General features: G+C 39.1%; 1 protein-coding gene across 1 annotated transcript in view; it reads right to left on the bottom strand.

The window, feature by feature from the left end:
* LOC140304797 (apoptosis-stimulating of p53 protein 2-like) overlaps window positions 1-18,195 on the bottom strand; it is a 36,724-nt gene that overhangs the window by 15,268 nt on the left and 3,261 nt on the right. Inside the window, exons 2-5 of the mRNA XM_072383570.1 lie at window positions 8,527-8,674; window positions 5,137-5,250; window positions 1,242-1,318; window positions 917-1,018 (exon numbers count right to left, since the gene is read on the bottom strand). Coding sequence (XP_072239671.1) covers window positions 917-1,018; window positions 1,242-1,318; window positions 5,137-5,250; window positions 8,527-8,674 — 441 coding nt within the window. The remainder of the gene's footprint in view (window positions 1-916; window positions 1,019-1,241; window positions 1,319-5,136; window positions 5,251-8,526; window positions 8,675-18,195) is intronic.

Raw genomic sequence — 18,195 nt, 5'->3', positions numbered from 1 at the left:
GGATGATTAATCGAAATTTGATCACGATTTCGGCTTCTCAGGATCATGAAAACACTGTAATCGAAGAAAAAAGATTAATGTGCCACCGCGTGGTGTGTATGCAAACTACTGCAATGTAAAAGCACAGTGAACGCATCTGTATTGCCTGCAGCTGCAGCAGTGAGTTTGTGGATCAGTTGTGGAAAGAGTGATTGACAACATGGCAGAAAAGCAACCTGAGCCTTTAGTTGAAAAGAAAGGTCGGACAAGTTCGGTCATTTGGAGACATTTTGGCTTCAAATCGTTGGACATAGAGCAGAAAGAGATTGTTTGCAAAGTTTGTCACGTTTGTCATGATTTGTTTAATCATTTAAAGTTCAGCCATAAGTGGTCTATGACAAAGTATTGATGGAGCAAAATACCCAAAAAAATGCAAGAGCGTCAACTATAGCCACCACCACCGCAACACAGTCCTCCATTGAGGACGCTCTTTACAATGTCGCTCCATATCCCACCGGTTCCCAGCGACAGCGGGAGATAACGGAGGCGATGTCGTTCATGCTAGCAAAGGACATGTGCGTCATCAGCACAGTTAGCAATTTTACTTTTTTACTTGTTACTGATTTATTACTGGTTGTTTTTCTAAAAGTTATATTTAAAGTTGAGTTTCGGTGGCGCAATAAACACTTTTTTTAAAATCAATGAATAATCGTGTTTATTAATTATCCATCCCATCCATTTCCTATACTGTCAATACGTTAATTGGGTAGCGGGTGGGCTGGAGCCTATCCCAGCAGTCATCGGGCGAAAGGCGGGGTACACCCTGGACAGGTCTTTATTAATCATGATTTCAATATTAATAAAAAATAATTGTGTTTATTATTTTTTCCATAATCGTCCAGCCCTACTTAGTAGTTGCATGCTGGGTGTGTTGTACCTTGGATGCCAGCAACTGCTGCTGGGCTGTGATCTGCTGCTGCTGTCGGGCAGCCAGATCCTGCAGCTCATTCAGCGTAACGTCCAGACGAGAAGCTGACAGCTGCAACACACAGTCAGTCAGAGATCACCTTCACATGACTGGTAACTTCTGAGGCACATCATCCAGTGCGACCCTCACATCAGTGCAAGTAGTAGTAGTAGTTGTGATGTGCAACTTCCAGCAGTGTTAGCAGCTTTACCCTGCTTCCAGCCATTACACTAAAAACAAATCTGGCTGTACCGGAAGCTATATACCCATCTGATTTTGATTAAAAGTCTCTCACCCCATTCTCTAGGCATCTCTCCACAGAAGCCTTCACCTGATTCCTCTTCATCATCTGATCTGCAGCTCTGGATCCATCTGGAAATGAACACACAGTGCTTGATAGTATGTTTTGGGAGAAGTCAGACCTGATTGTTCAGTGGGTTCAGAGAAAATAGGACATCTTAACATGGCATCAGTATATCTGGACTTTCCTTACAGGAACCATATGAAGAAAACAACACCTAAAGACCGACATGTTGTTTCACACTAACGGTACAGGTAACCCACGGTACGGTCCGTACCTCGGTTTTTGGGCCACAGTTTCGGTTCAGTTTCGGTACGTGTTTTGTGCGTAAAGAGAACTATTTTTTTTCTCCCAAAATTCTCTCTTTATTTTGCTTGTCAGCAAAAACTGTAAACATACCAGTATCACTGGTGTACTGAATAATATAACACGTTTCATTCAAGTTAACAGTTACTAAACACAACTTTCAAATGGTAAAATTAAGTAGTCACAGCACACAAACGCCTCCTCTCCATGCGCACTACAAAGTAAATTGGTCTAATTAACAGAACATTACTCCGCTGTTAGGCTCTGTTAGCCCAGCCATCCAGACCAGAGACCAGCCCCCACTAGACGGCCCACCGACCATCGCCCATGGCCAAGCGGGCCAGGCCACCGGAAAATCTTGGTGCTCCCGATGGCTAGTCCACCACTGCTCTCAACTCCTCCGCTAGAGCTGGTCATGCATCTTTGTTTTCTTTTTTCCGCTTCCGTGTGTGAGCTGCACTTTGAACCCGCCTCCAGTTACAACAGTGTGACTGACAGGGGGTGTGTGGGTGGAGGCACAACAGTCAGTGGGTCTACATGATGAGATTAACTTGATTATAGCTATAGTTGGGTTATGCTCCTAATCTGAGCAAGGGTAATTAAATCCTTGGATATATGGCAGTGAATGAATCGAATCACTGGCACAAAGCATGTCATACCCCAGTACGATAGGTGGCGCTGTACCCATTTCAACTATCCCTAATAGAGCCACTTCCGGTTGACGTCTTCACCACCACCAACAACAACAAAACTAAGGCATTCGAGAAAGATGGCGAACAAAGAGCATCCTTCTACATTTGTGATGAGCATGATTATGGCACAAACGCGATGCACAACGGCACATTCTCCATTGTGTTATTTATTCTTTCCGACGGCGGCGACAACAACAGTAATATCGTCTCCTTCGACTTCCGGGTGACGATTGCGGGAAAAAATCTCGAGCATGTGCAGAACGCTCGATCCGATCCACTGTCGTCTACATGCATGTTCAGTGGGCATTTGGATCGCGATATCTCGGTGTCTTAATTCGATCGCGAGTAACCCGATCCGATCTTTTTTTTTTTTTTTTGTAGATTAAGGTGTCTACATTAGCCATTTAATTTAATTTAATTTAATTTAGCCATTAATGCGATCCAATGGCACTCATGTAACCACACTGACTGATTAGACATTAACTCTTAACGCTTTTGACCTGACTGGACAGGCACACACAATGGCCTGTAAAGCATCAGTGCAAAATGAATTGCAAAACCAAAAACCCGCGGTCAATAAGGGTGTATTGTCCCGTGCATAGCGGACCGAACGGTTCAAGTACAGTTGCATCCCTATTTCCTACGTTCCTTAGGGTATGAATAGGATCTGGTGTCTTTGTTTGAGGTCTTACCTCTGATGCACGCAAATTGTATGACCCTGTGTACACAGTATTAAGAATATTTTCCACTAAAGACTCTTGGTCCATGACAACAGAATGGCTGTCTAGGAAACCCTCCTTACAGCAGTGGTTCTCAACCTTTTTGAGTAGCGACCCCCAATTTAACATGCATTGCTGTCCGCGACCCCCATGCTCTTGTCATCGCTACAGCTGCGGGACAGATGAGACTCGATTGGGCCACTAGATATGCCACCTCATATGAAGCTGCCAGGGCTTTTTGCAGGGACAGTAGTATATTCACTCACTACTGTTTTTTGCATTTTTAGTTCTTGCTCTCTGCGCTGAAAAAAATAATTTGGTTTATTAATTAAGCTGCTTTGTTTTGACTCGAAATGTCTCTTAAGTTTTACTGGCTTCAAGCTCTCGTGTGCCAGCACCTCAGAGCAAATGACACATTGTGGGTAATCAACGCTGTTTTTTGTTGTGCAGGAAAAGCCATATTTCAAAAAGTCGGGCTGATATTTACGGAGCCTCGAACCTTTATCAGCCGCTGCTGCTGACTGTCTGGAACACTTTTTCTTTTAAGCCATCGCTCCATTTTTCCAGCTAGCAAAGTTGCTGCAGATGTGGCTAAAACAACAACACGCCTGTTTTTAAAAAAAATATATCTTTTTCTTCGTTCTCCCCCAACCCCCTCCCCCCACCACTTCACCACAGAGTGCTTCACTGACCAGAATCCGACCCGCACAGATTAGAATCGCATACAAATGCTGCGTTGATACAATGAATTTTGGACCAACAATGAAGCAGAAAACAACTCTCTGTTTGAAATTATGTAATTTAATATGAATCTAACAACGCTTACTTTTATAATGTTTAAGTAGCCTAATGTTTAAGTTTACATTCTGCGATTTCAGACTGTCTATGAACGCTTTCTGCAGCTGCCCCTCCTGCTGACAACAGACCGAGAAGAAAAAAAAATTCTTTGCTCTGATGATGTGTGAATGACAACGGCAGACATGAGATTAGTGGACAGGTTCGTTGTTGTTATTTTGGTGTAGCCTAGTTATGACCAACAGTAACTGGTTTTGAGTAATAAAATGCCTGTTTAAGACCAACCGCTTGTCGTCCTTCTAACGTCCAGTCGGAAGCTACATTAATTTTGTGCATTTATATTTTTCCAAAATGATTTGGCGACCCCCATGAATCATCTCGCGACCCCAATTGGGTCAAGGTTGAGAATGGCTGCCTTACAGCACTGATACTGATATTTACATTTTTAACCACCCCACTGGCATGACCCTGAAGATACTGAAGTGTGTCTGTCATTTCAGCACCTAAGTACAAAATATACCAATAAGGACTGAATAAACTACTGTGAAATTTCATGCAGATAGTTATGGTACTGGGAAGATAAATCCTAATTAATTTTATGATTATGTAGTATCACCAGCATGACAAAGCTTCCACTTATCCAGTGAAGTAATCTGGTTTTGGTCCGCATACAAAATTGACTGTACTGTACTGTTCAGCAGTTTGAGACAAGACAGCAAAAGTATTTCAATCTACATGCACACGCATGTGTGCACACACACACTGTCACGCAATTGCACACTTAATTCCTTTCAGTCATAAGCTGATTACAGCCTGTGATTTACTGTTGTTATACGCAGCAGCTCTGTCTGAGCTGCAGACTTTCCTGCTTATCTGCACCATGTCCTATTAGTACCTCGAAATACACACAAACAACTCTGAGGTTTAAATGCGCAAAAGATGGTAACTGTCTGATGAAAGTATTTACACGTCCCATTTTTTTTTATTGATCTGAGCTCCAAATCAGTCACAGTTTAACTTTGAGTTGTTTTCATTGTCTTTCTAAATAAAAATTCCCACAGTGTTTGGTGCTGATGTACAAGTCTACCACATTCCTTCCTATGATGGCTCCTGTCTTGTTAGCTCTTTTTTAAGACTAACAAACAGATAATATGCAACAGCTTTACATGTAGGGATAAAACCACTACAGTTATTCAGACTTTTAATTCAAAGGTAAGTGTTTGATCTTGATTGTTTTAAAATAACACTTCTGCAACAACAAGGACAAACTGGCTTATCACCAACTACTACTTCCCTATACATTTACTGACACACACTAACAATGAAGAAGGTGCCACATACTTAAACACTCTTTGATGGTGGAAAGGTGTTTCCTACCTGACTCTCGTCCGGCAGCTCTTTGGTGGCGCAGGATGTAACGTTCCTCCCCTCTCTGCTGCCCCCATCGCTGCAACACTTCCAACATACGCTCTCCTTCTCCAACAACACGCTCTAATTGGTTAGAAAAGAACATATTCTGTTACATATAAGACCAAAAATATATGGACAAATAGTTGAAGATGTATGTTTTTTTATTGTGTAATTCCTCTGACCAACAAGTTCAACTTGTCTGTGTCATATTTGGTGTGTCTATGATATACAAACCTCACATTGTGTCTACTGTTAGTCTCCCACACGCAGCAGCATCTTCCCTGCAAACCTTTAAAACCAATCTTGCCAGTCTTTAACTAGTATATCACTATTATTTGGTCATCTCTGTTTCTGTTTTATTTAGCTGTTGTTTTTTGACACGATGATTCAATTTGTTTTTAACTCCTGGAAGTTCATTACATTCCCATTCTTTGTCAGCGTACATATGGTTGTGAGTCCTTTCCCAGCCCAGTCCCTGAAGTTGTGGTCACTGAAACTTGGTTTAAATCTGTCATCATATGCAAACCAACTCAGCAATTTTAATTCTCTCTAATTTGTGTTTTTTGATCAAATCAAACCAATGTGTGTAAAGTTATTGGATTAATTACGTCTTGTAGTGATTTCATTCATTTACCATTGTCAATCAAGGACTGGGTTGGGATACCTACCACCACCCTCTCCCTGTCTTTTCAATTTGCTGTTTAAACTTTCATCACACCACTGGACCACTGGTCTGAGTTGTTCTGCATGATAATAATCTTTCAAGTTGGGAAGGACCATACCTCCTTTATCTTTTTCGAATTGTAGTGTACAATATTTTATCCATGGTTTTTTGCCATTCCATACGAATCTGGAGATCATTTTATCCCAGATTTTGAACTTTTCTTGAGGAATCCTAATAGGTAGGCACTGAAAAAAATATAGTAATCTAGGGAAAATATTCATGTCAATTACTTAAATTTTGAGTTAAAATCTAATGTCAGAGTCGACCACTTTTCTATGTCTCTACTTTTTATGTCTTTGGAGATGGATCTGGTCATTACTTGTTTTATAAAGGTGGGCAAGCTGTTTTGTTAAAGTCACACCAAGATATTTAATAGTTTTTGATCGCCATTTCAATTGGTAAGTTCTCTTGATTTGTATGGATGGGGTATAATCAAATATCAAGAGCTGTGTTTTATTAATATTTATTCTATATCTTGAGTGTTTGCTGAATTTATTTATAAGATGCATGCGTAAAGGTCGCATTAGGACTGTACAGGTATAGCATAATATAATCTGCAAATAGACTTATTCTATGTTCCTGTCCATTAATATCAATCCCTTTTAATTCCTCACTCTGTCTGATCGCCTGTGCAAGCGGCTCAATATATGTAGTAAAGAGGAGTGGATATAGGCAGCATCCCTTCAGCGTACCTCGTTGTAACGATGTTCTTTCTGTTAGGCTCCCATTAGTTTTTATTCTGGCTGTAGGATTTTAATAGATAGTTATAATACAGTTAATAGAGTCTTTGTTGAAACCAAATCGTTCTAGTACTAAATATAGAAAGTCCCAGTTTACACTATCGAAAGCTTTTTCAGCATCAAGACTGAGCAGAACAGCACTGTTTTTATTAGTTTGCATTGTGTTAATTACTTGGATTGTCCTTCTAATGCTTGTGTTTGGCGCCCTGGAATAAAACCGGCTTAGTCTTCATCAATTAGGTAATTTATAAATTTCTCATACCTTTGTGCTATAAAAGATTAAGAACTGATATCGGCCTAAAATTGCTACAGTATTCTGTGTCTTTTCCTTCTTTGGGAATTATTTAAATTCTCTACTCCAGGGGTAATACTCTTTAAATATTCTTTCTATTTCTGCAGTATTGTATTCTAGTTGGCCTGATTGAGGATCTCCGATTTTGTGTATGGTATTCAACTCCTGTTGTTCTCTAATATGCCTTGCTAGTAGTCTCGTAGCGTTGGGACAGTTTCCCAAATCTAAGTTTTTTCTCAATCTCTCCTCTCAGAATTTTGTCTATTTCCCCTTTTATGGTTTAAGATTTTTAAATTTTTCAGTCAGATCAAGATAAGCTGCATGTTTCAGTTTATTTTGATTAGATGTTATAGCTATTATTTTCCCTCTAGTCACAGCCTTTACAGTGTCCCATAGGATAGTTGGGGTAATATCATCTGTATTATTTTCCTCGATGCATCTTTTTATTTCCTTCCAAATTTGCTGAGTTATTACTTTATTATTCATTATGCCGCTGTTCAATCTCCAAATTGTGTTTTTATGTCTATTATTAAAATGTATAGTCAAATGGACTGTTATGATCCAAAATATCAGCCACTCAAATTTTGCAATCGTCCACCTTGTGCATGTCCCAGTTGTTCAAAAATATATAATTTATTCTAGAGTGAGTGTTGTGTAGTGATGAGCGATTCATAAGTCAGTCGTTTAAAACTCGAGATACTTTTTACTGACTCGGGAGTTGCGAGTCATTGTCTCCATAAACTCGTTCACTGACTCACCGCTGCTACTGCCAGCTAACTGCAAAGAGGAGACATGCCACACAACTGTTATTCTAACTGCAATTGCGTAAACGTATAAAGCTAATCGCTAAATTAGCTCCGTAGCTGAAGAAATGGCTCTGCTCCAGCTCACTCGCTCTCTCTCCCATCTCGTAGAAACTCGCTGCTCCGCACGATTCAGGACTCATGATTCATACCCGACTCGCAGTTCACTGGCAGCTCACGTCTACTCGCTCTCTCTCCCTCTCGGCCTCATTTTAAAGGGAGCGGGAGTTCATTAATTCTGTACATAATTATTTTATTGTAATGATACACTGTTTATTGTTTGAATATTATTATTTATGCACTGTTGTTTAGGTTATTTTAATGTTCTATTTGTGCACAGTTTCATACATTTTATTATAATTTTGCACTATTTCGCACTGAATGTTAATTTATTGGCTGTTCGTGTTATTTGCATTTATTTAGAAAGAAAAATAAATGTTTCACCTTGGAGACTTCTTGATTTTTAGTCTTTTTCACAATGGGGACTGGAGTGGTTTGGAATTTGTTTGTACATTCCGTGGCGCACACTCTGGGTGACTGATTCAAGTGACTCAAGTGACTCGAAAACCCGATTCACTTTAGTGAGTGACTCATACAAACTCGAGTCAGTAAAAGGAATCGAGTATCCCATCACTATTACTGTTAAACCTAATTTATTTCCTGGATGTTAAATGTGATCAAACCACTGCATATAGTTTGGGTTTTCACTTATTATAGAATGTTATAATCAATATAACAGTCCTTTCCTGTCCTTGTGAAAAGTTACTTTTTTAAAAACTGTAATTGTAAGAAACTCACCTGAGCCTCTCGACATCTCAGCCAGATAGCAGTCGGCCTCGCCAGGCTCCTTACAGAGCTCAACCACATCTCTGCACAGTGTCTCCGGCATGATGGGAACCTCAGTGAAGTGCTGTTCATTGTTGCTGAGATACACAGTGAGGAACATCTTCAAACAGAAAGCAGATGACCCCGTAAGAAAAAAAGGAGCGAGGTCATGTAAGGAGTCCAGGGTTCCTAAAATAACATCTATATTATAGATTAGTGATGCTTTAACAATTTAAACATGAAGGAATTGCTCCGGTTGACCCAAATAATCTGGATCAGAATGTTTTTCTAAAAATCCTGTAGTATGGTTTAAAAAGCAGTTGGCATTGTTGTTCAGGTTTCTAACTATCTGTGTTGAAACAATGTCGTAATAGTTCTTTAACAGATTGTATTGATAAGCAAACTGGTCTGTGATGCGATAAGCTCAACCAAGGATGAGTTAAAAACGAAACCTGCCTTCTTCACCTTTATGGCAGCTTTGAGTGCTATTTATAGTGCTATAACAGATATTTGTAGACTTGATTCTCATGATGCACTAGGCCATCTGTTTCTCCAGCAGGGTACTGATAGACCCATAGCCAGACTGCCTCTCACAGCCCGCTAACCTTCATGGAGGGAGTGTTCAGCATTTTCTAGCCTATTTTTATTCTGTGAAGAAGAACACGTACTGAGAGGCAGTGTCATCGGAGGCTGCTGAGCCTCATTTACTGTTCCCAGTGTATCTAAAGATTTGAACTTTCAACCTGACAGGCTGGCTTCTCTGATTCTGCTTTGTCATTTTCAGCCCTCATATACTCTCCATTTTCACTTTGCTCCACATCACTGGGTCTGAAAAACAAGCTGTCTTCATTAACCTTTCTGTTGGGTTTTTTCCTAACAGCTCTCAAAGAGTCTTATTGTGCTGTCCTTCACATGCAGGTTCAGATGGTTTTTACTCTAGCTGAGATCGAGCTCAAGTAAGAAGTAAGAAATAATAATTTTATGCATGGATGTATGTGTAATGTTGATCACACACATGCACAGGGAGAATATGCAGAAATAACACAGTGAGAACCCTACCAGGATTTGAACCACAAACCATCTTGCTGTAAGGCGACTGTGCAAATGTGTTAATATCGAAATAAGCAATAACTGCAAATTACAGTTAAAGCTGACGGGAAAGTAATTTGTTCTTCAGGTATCTGAATATAAGCCAATATGAAGTCATTGCAGAAATGCCTTATTTGTTATACTGTGTCCATGTGCCTCAGAAGTTTGAACTTAAAGCTGGGAAAGATGTCACACCAAAGGTGAGCAAAATCCAGTTGTATGTCAGAAAACCAGGAGGATTTTCTCACTGATCAGGCTATCTTTTATTGAAACTACATGTAGATCACAATGCCTTGCACTGTAAATTATGCATACAAACACCACATCAGTATGTTCACTGACGGAAGTCTGTCAAATGTTCAACTTTTTCGACTCCAAAATGTGTTTTAGTAAGAGAGAGTTTTGACAGCAAAGAGTCTGTGATACAGATGTCATTGAATCTGTTAAAAAAAATTCTCAGCTGCAAAAAGACAAAATGTGATACAAATAAAATTAAACACATCCCTTTTCAATCATGACTGCACATACCACCTCCAAATTACATCCACTGTGATCTGCAGACTTCAAAAAGTTCTGTTTACTACCAGAAACAACTTTTTCCAGGTACCATCTTCCTAAACCAAACTGATACACTGTCCAACATAAACACATATCTTTATTTATCTGACACAAAGCATAATTTTGTCAGGCTTTGGAAAAACACTGGAGTCACCACCAAAGAGCTTCAAGAGTTTTTTTTTATGTCATCAAAGCCCTTTAATGCTAGTTTTTACACACTCATGGATGGGTTGAGCTGCAAATTAATCTCTATAATGTTTCTCTTTGTGAGTCCTAATTACTCTGGGAGAGTTTTTTCAAAGTAAAACTCACTTTGTCAGCTCTTTCCAAGTTCAGTCAAACTAAAAGGTTTCTAGACAGCCACAGAGGATGCCATGCTGTTCATCTAAAATTAGGTGCCACATCCAAATAGCATTGTTACATGCTGCAGTCCATTAGTTCTTAAAAGGTGGCTCATGGGAGATTATTCTTGCTACTGTCAGCAACCAATGTCCTTGTCAACAGAAAATCCAAATAAACAAATCTTTAAATCTATATTTTTTTATTTATTCAAAATTCAAAATATTCTTTATTCAAAATATTCAGTAGATGCTATAAGTGAAGCAGTGAAAGTCACTGACAAAGATGAATTAGTCTGTGCGAGATGTTGCCATCCAGCCAGTGTGCTGTCCCACATACAGAACGAAAAGTGGAGCAGCACTCTCTTCCTTCAGGTTCATGCAGACGAAGTGGGTCACCGCCGTCAGTCACTGCACCAAGGTCAACCAAGAAATACCTCAGCCAATCTGAGACTGGGCAGGTGAGGTTGCCTATCCCGCAGGACGCCAAAAAGGGACGAGGAGTGAGGCCTCTTATCACAAGTGAAGCTGCTCATAGAACCCCAATGAGTAAAGTCAGAAGGGCTCTAAAGAAAAAGAAGGGTTTATACTTGGCACAGTGGTCTTATAAATGAATCATGAAATTATGTCAGTGATAAAACTACACTACTGATAAAAACAAATACACCTCACACCAGGAAAAAATGTGTCTGACATGCATCCCTTACATTTGTGTAATGTAATCACTTGTGATAAAGGCTGAAATCACTGATTGCACCGATATACTTTTAAGGTAGGCTAACTGAGGATATTCCTTTTTTTCCAGGCAGGAAAAAATAAATGTCTCAAGTTTCAGCCATGAAAATTAACAAACAAAGTCAAGCACACAGACGCTGTGTCAAACACTGATCAAACATAAAGGTAAGTTTAAAGATTTTATGTCTCATCTGTGTATGTTGGGTATTCAAAAAGTTTCAGCATGGAACACAAAGGGGTTTAAATTCATAAAAACTGGTGGGGTTACATCGTATATACCCAAAAAAGTAAGTGATAGTCTCTGATATTAAAACTAACAACAAGGTGTGATTTAAGACTCACAAAGCATCTGAGAGTGGTCCAGTGCACCAGTCTGTCAGCCAGTCAGCATACTAAGGCCTTGTTAAAGTCCTGAGACTGTAGTCCTTAATCCAGCCAGGAATTAGCACAGCATTACACTGCTTTAAAACCACCAAGCAGCCCCCCACCCCCACCACGAAAGAGGAAATTACTGATCCAGCTACTGTCTAACAGACATGAGCAGCTCCTTTTAAACCATGAGGACTCATCAACATGGAGCCATCACCTAAACCTGTCACTGATCAGTCAGGTACTGGGACATCACATCGGTAACATGTTAACACCTTAACTAACAACAAATACATCTCTCTCTATATATACATATATTTCACATTAGAAAAATTCTGTAAGTGTTCTTGCATTTTAACAAATTCATACTCCTTAGTCTCTTCAAAACCATCAATTTGTATTTTAGACCCAATCCCAACCAGACTGTTCAAGGAGGTTTTCCCCTTAATTGACACTTCCATATTGGACTTGATCAATCTGTCTTTGTTGACAGGATATGTATCTCAGACTTTTAAGGTTGCTGTAATTAAACCTTTACTTAAAAAACCATTCAGAAGTTTTGGCTAATTATCAACCTATATCCAATCTCCCTTTTTAGTCTAAAGTTCTTGAAAAAATAGTTGCAGCTCAACTTTGTGATCATTTACATAGAAATAATCTGTTTAAAGAATTTCAGTCAGGATTCAGAGTGCATCATAGCACAGAAACAGCACTGGTGAAAGTTACCAATGATCTCCTCTTATCCTCTGATAGCGGACGTGTGTCTGTGCTTGTCCTGTTGGATCTTAGTGCTGCATTTGATACAATCGATCACAGCATTCTGTTACAGAGACTTGAACATGTTATTGGGATTAAAGGAACTGCATTAGACTGGTTTAAGTCATATTTATCTGATAGATTCCAGTTTGTTCTTGAAAATGAAAAATCTTCCTCACACACCAGAGTTAGTCACCCTGAGTCATGTTCCTCAGGGTTCTGTGCTTGGACCAATTCTTTTTACTTTATATATGCTTTCATTAGGTAACATTATTAGACAGCATGGCATACATTTCCATTGCTATGCTGATGATACTCAGCTGTACCTATAGGTTGGTTAGACTACAAGCATGTCTTTAAGACATAAAGACCTGGATGACTCAGAACGGTCTGCTTCTAAATTCAGACAAAACTGAAGTCATTATCTTTGGACCTGAGCGCTTCAGGGAGAAATTGTCTGGTTATATAGTTACTCTAGATGGTATTTCCTTGGCTTCTAGTTCTACAGTGAGGCGATGCAGAGAAACTAGTCCATGCATTTGTTACTTCAAGATTGGACTACTGTAATTCTTTATTATTGGGCTGCCCCACATATTCTCTGAAAAGCCTCCAGCTTATCCAAAATGCTGCAGCCAGAGTTCTGATGAGAACTAACAGGAGAGATCATGTTTTTCCAGTTTTAGCTTCTCTACATTGGCTCCCTGTTAAATTCAGAATAGAATTTAGGATTCTTCTCCTCACATATAAAGCTCTTGATGACCGAGATCCATCATATCTTAAAGATCTCATTGTAGTTCTCGTGCAGATCTCGTGCAGTAAAGATCTTGTGCAGGTCTTCGCCTTCGTCTAAGGCATGCTTAGACAGGAGATTGGATTTAAGAGAAGTTTCGGTGCAATCTGTTGGTTTCCTTTGCTAGGATATTGTTTTGAATTGGCTCTATATGAATGAATTGGATTATTTTGAAATTAATTAACTGGATTTCATTGGATTAGGATTACAATGAATTGAACTCCAATTGGCTCGAATTGGATTAAGTGTCAGATATAGTCAAACACTGGGAGCTGACATTCAATGTCTGATCAGACTGAGGATTATATTTCAGCACTTCGGGAATTAAATTCTAGTAATCATTTATCATTTTAGAAGCTTGGTGTTTTATCTGAAAAGGTTTTATGTAGAACAATGTTTATATGTTTCACTCAACACGGTTACATGCACTGTTGCGTCAAGGTTCTATTAAACCTCAAGTGAGCCATTTTACTGGACCGCTGTTCTTCTTCCAGCAGGGGAGCAGAATGGAGTTAGGGATTTAAATATGTCTAAAGCTGTGGACTATGTGAAAAATGTGAAGACATTCTGCTGCTTCTAAGCTTCTCTGAGGGAGATCATCGTACATGTAAGTACAGCTGAGCTCATTGCACAGAAGTTGTCTTTCTTTTACAAGAATGATGATTTTGTTGATGACACTGTGTTTAATAAAATCTAGATTTTATTAGAGCTGAGCGACAGTCTGGAAATGCTTTATGTGAATGTTAGTTGACACAGTCTTAATGGGCTGATTTTCAGTTTGACACATTTAGCCGTCTGACAAAAGAATATGTGAAGCTGCTTTTTTAGGGATTCAGCTTTATCAATGTACACTTTATTGAATAAAGTGTAAAAATGAAAAAGATTGAATTTTAGAGCATTTGCAGAAAGCCTAAGCCCATTTGAATTAAGTCACATGCAGGAGCGATGCAATACCCAGCCACATTATCTGGGTGTGTTAGTCTAGTTTTTGAGAAGCTTGACCTTATACAATTTCAGTTGGACATGTTTACATACAGTTTAAAAGTCTGGTGTTGGTCGGACTAACACAATAAATTGTTTTTCTCCAGTATCACATAAGAGCTGCAATGGGGTATAGTTGTTAGCACTGTTGCTTCACAGCAAGAAGGTTCCTGGTTTAAACACTGCACTATCTATGCGTGTGGGGGTTCTCTCTGGGTACTCCAGCTTCCCAATGTCCAAAAACATGCATCTTAGATATTATGGTGATACACACGTGGACAAAATTGTTGATACCCCTCAGTTAAAGAAGGAAAAACCCCACAATTCTTACTGAAAGCACTTGAAACCTACAAAAGTAACAATAAATAAAAATTAATTGAAAATTAAATAATCAAAATCAGCCATTACTTTTGAAATGTTGATTAACATAATTATTAAAAAAAAAAACTAATGAAATAGGGCTGGACAAAAATGATGGTACCCATAACTTAATATTTTGTTGCACAACCTTTTGAGGCAATCACTGCAATTAAACGATTTCTGTATTTGTCAATGAGCGTTCTTGCAGCTGTCAACAGGTATTTTGGCCCACTCCTTATGAGCAAACTGCTCCAGTTGTCTCAGGTTTGATGGGTGTCTTCTCCAAATGGCATGTTTCAGCTCCTTCCACAGATGTTCAATGGGATTCAGATCTGGGCTCATGGAAGACCACTTTAGAATAGTCCAACGCTTTTCTCTCAGCCATTCTTGGGTGTTTTTGGCTGTGTGTTTTGGATCGTTGTCCTGTTGGAAAACCCATGACCTGCGACTGAGACCAAGCTTTCTGACACTAGGCAGCACATTTAACTCCAGAATGCCTTGATAGTCGTCAGATTTAATTTTACCTTGCACACATTCAAGACACCCTGTGCCAGATGCAGCAAAGCAGCCCCAAAACATTGCTGAGCCTCCTCCATGTTTCACCGTAGGGACAGTGTTCTTTTCTTCGTATGCTTGGTTTTTGAGTCTATGAACATAGAGTTGATGTGCCTTACCAAAAAGCTCCAGTTTGGTCTCATCTGTCCAAAGGACATTCTCCCAGAAGCTTTGTGGCTTGTCAACATGCTTTTTTGCAAATTCCAGTCTCGCTTTTTTATGATTTTTTTTCAGCAGTGGTGTCCTCCTTGGTCGTCTCCCATGAAGTTCATTTTGGCTCAAACAATGACGAATGGTGCGATCTGACACTGATGTATCTTGGCCTTGGAGTTCACCTTTAATTTCTTTGGAGGTTGTCCTGGGCTCTTTAGATACAATTCGAACTATCTGTCTCTTCAATCTGTCATCAATTTTCCTCTTGCGGCCACATCCAGGGAGGTTGGCTACTGTCCCGTGGGTCTTGAACTTCTGAATAATATGAGCCACTGTTGTCACAGGAACTTCAAGCTGTTTAGAGATGGTCTTATAGCCTGCACCTTTAAGATGTTTGTCTATAATTTTTTTTCGGATGTCCTGGGACAATTCTCTCCTCCGCTTTCTGTTGTCCATGTTCAGTGTGGTACACACCTTTTCACCAAACAGCAGAGTGACTACTTGTCTCCCTTTAAATAGGCAGACTGACTGATTATGAGTTTGGAAACACCTGTGATGTCAATTAAAGGACACACCTGAGTTAATCATGTCACTCTGGTCAAATAGTTTTCAATCTTTTATAGAGGTACCATAATTTTTGTCCAGCCCTATTTCATTAGTTTGTTTTTTAAAAATAATTATGTTAATCAACATTTCAAAAGTAATGGCTGATTTTGATCATTTAATTTTCAATTAATTTTTATTTATTGTTACTTTTGTAGGTTTCAAGTGCTTTCAGTGAGAATTGTGGGTTTTTCCTTCTTTAACTGAGGGGTACCAACAATTTTGTCCACGTGTGTACTAAATTGACTGCAGGAGGGATTGTGTTGTCATCTGTGTCTGTGTTGGCCCTGTGATGGACTAACGACTTGTCCATGTTGTATGCCATCTCTTGCCCGATGACTGCTGGGATAGGCTCCAGCCCCCCCGCGAGTCAACTGACGGATTAAGCGGGTATAGAAAATGAATGGATGGAATAACAAAGCTGCAATGAGTAATTCTATTCAAAAACGAGGACGCATCGTAAATTTGAATTGTGATCTGTAAACAATAACAATATAAAAGAATCAGAATTACTTTAAATTTAATTTCAATTTCATTTAAAAGTGTGAGAATTACTCTTCAAAAAGCCTCACGTAAAACTGAACATATATTTTACTGTTTGTACAGTGAATGATTTCTGTTTTCATTTGGTCCTTGTGTCTGTTCTATTTCTGCTTGGGGAAACATGGTGGCAGCTGGCACGCTGCAGGTCACATCCCAAATGTTTTGTTGGCAGCGTGGACAACTGGAGCCATATGGCCAACATCTCCACGTGATGCACCACTACTAGATTAACCACACACACATACACTAAACCCTGCCTGCTGCTCATAATATTACCACAGTCAATAACATAAACACAGGATACTTTCAAGCTTTTGTTGTTGAAAGGACATCCTCTGATTGGCAGTCAGCTTTATGTTTGAATACTTCATCAGGATAATTGTCAAATAATTAGAAGTCACTGCTTAGCTCAGCTTTTTGTCAAAGCCTGGCAGAAATCTAACCTCTTGGCTGGGAACTGATGCATTAGGATTTGAATGCAAGGCTTTTACTTGAGTAGAAGCCTGAGTACACTAGTATACTTCTACCAGCAGTAGTAAGAAATGTTGGCGCTTCTTCTGTCACTGGTCATCAGAAGAATAATCACATTTCAAATTTTCAAACATTACCATCCACACTGTTGAGTAACAGACAATACTTTGAAGTGTTCACACATTCTTCGAAAACGCTTTGCAGCTTGTAGTCAGACTGCATGAATAGACGATAAATCTAAAGTATGGACTGTTTAGTCATGTTACAAACTTGTACACCTTGCCTGGTAATACTTTGATTGTCCTTGTTATGTGTCATCATGGTTTTAATCATATTCATATTCATATTACAAATACTATTTTCAAAAGTATTTTCTAAAAAGCCATCTGTAATTTGTTCATTTCTTTTAACTTTGATTTTAAAGACAAAAGTATACATTTTATTGTATACATGTGTTATTTTTTTTAATAATATAAACTACCGGTAATCGAGTCTGATGCAGCAGCACACTCATAAAAGTTGTGATAGAAGTATGTTAATATATGGCTTCCTCCTTTTTAATACGGTTTCAGGTTTCATTTCTGGATGCAGCAGTGGACTGTGTCAAGTGAAAATAGTTTTCCAGGGTTCTCCTGAGCCCATGTGACTATATAGATCATGGAGGCAGTTACTCATGCAGTGTTGCCTGAGGGCTCAAAGGTCACACTCATCCAATGCTGGTTTCTGTCCCTGGTCTGTACACAATGAGGTTGCCCAATTGACTCCCTGAATCTTTTCACAATATTTTGCTCTGTAGATGCACATGAGCCAAAGATTTTTGCAAATTTTGATTGAGATATTGTTATTTATTGATTCATCTGTTTTGAACTGATGGCACAGTGTGATGATCCACAAGACATCCTTGCTGGGAAAGATGAAAGCCTTTAGCTTAGGTGAATACTCCTTTTATACCCAACCCTGACAAATCACCTGTCACACCATTACTTGTATATTCTTCAAGGTTCTTGTCTTTTAGTCTTACTTTGCCATATTTTTTTAGCGTTGCTTGAATACAATTCTCATTTATATTTTCCTAATACAATAACATTGATCAGAGAACTCCCTGGAAATCACTCCCCTTATACTGTTTTAATAAGTAAAGTTTGTAATATCTGTAATATGACATGCAACCTGGTTATTTGCATCCCTGTATGATTCTAACATTATCCAGAACTGTTAATCTGTGCTGGAGGGTTTTTGATATCTCTGCTAAGTCTTTATAATTTCTGTATTAGACAGTATCATGTTATCACTCTCCTTGCCGCTCATAATGCCCACATCAGGCTTTAAAGGCTTCTAAAA

This window comes from Leuresthes tenuis, unplaced genomic scaffold (assembly GCF_036924035.1).
Source record: "Leuresthes tenuis unplaced genomic scaffold, fLeuTen1.0.hap1 SCAF_4, whole genome shotgun sequence".
Classification (NCBI taxonomy): domain Eukaryota; kingdom Metazoa; phylum Chordata; class Actinopteri; order Atheriniformes; family Atherinopsidae; genus Leuresthes; species Leuresthes tenuis.
This window is presented reverse-complemented; position numbering and strand designations above follow the sequence as displayed.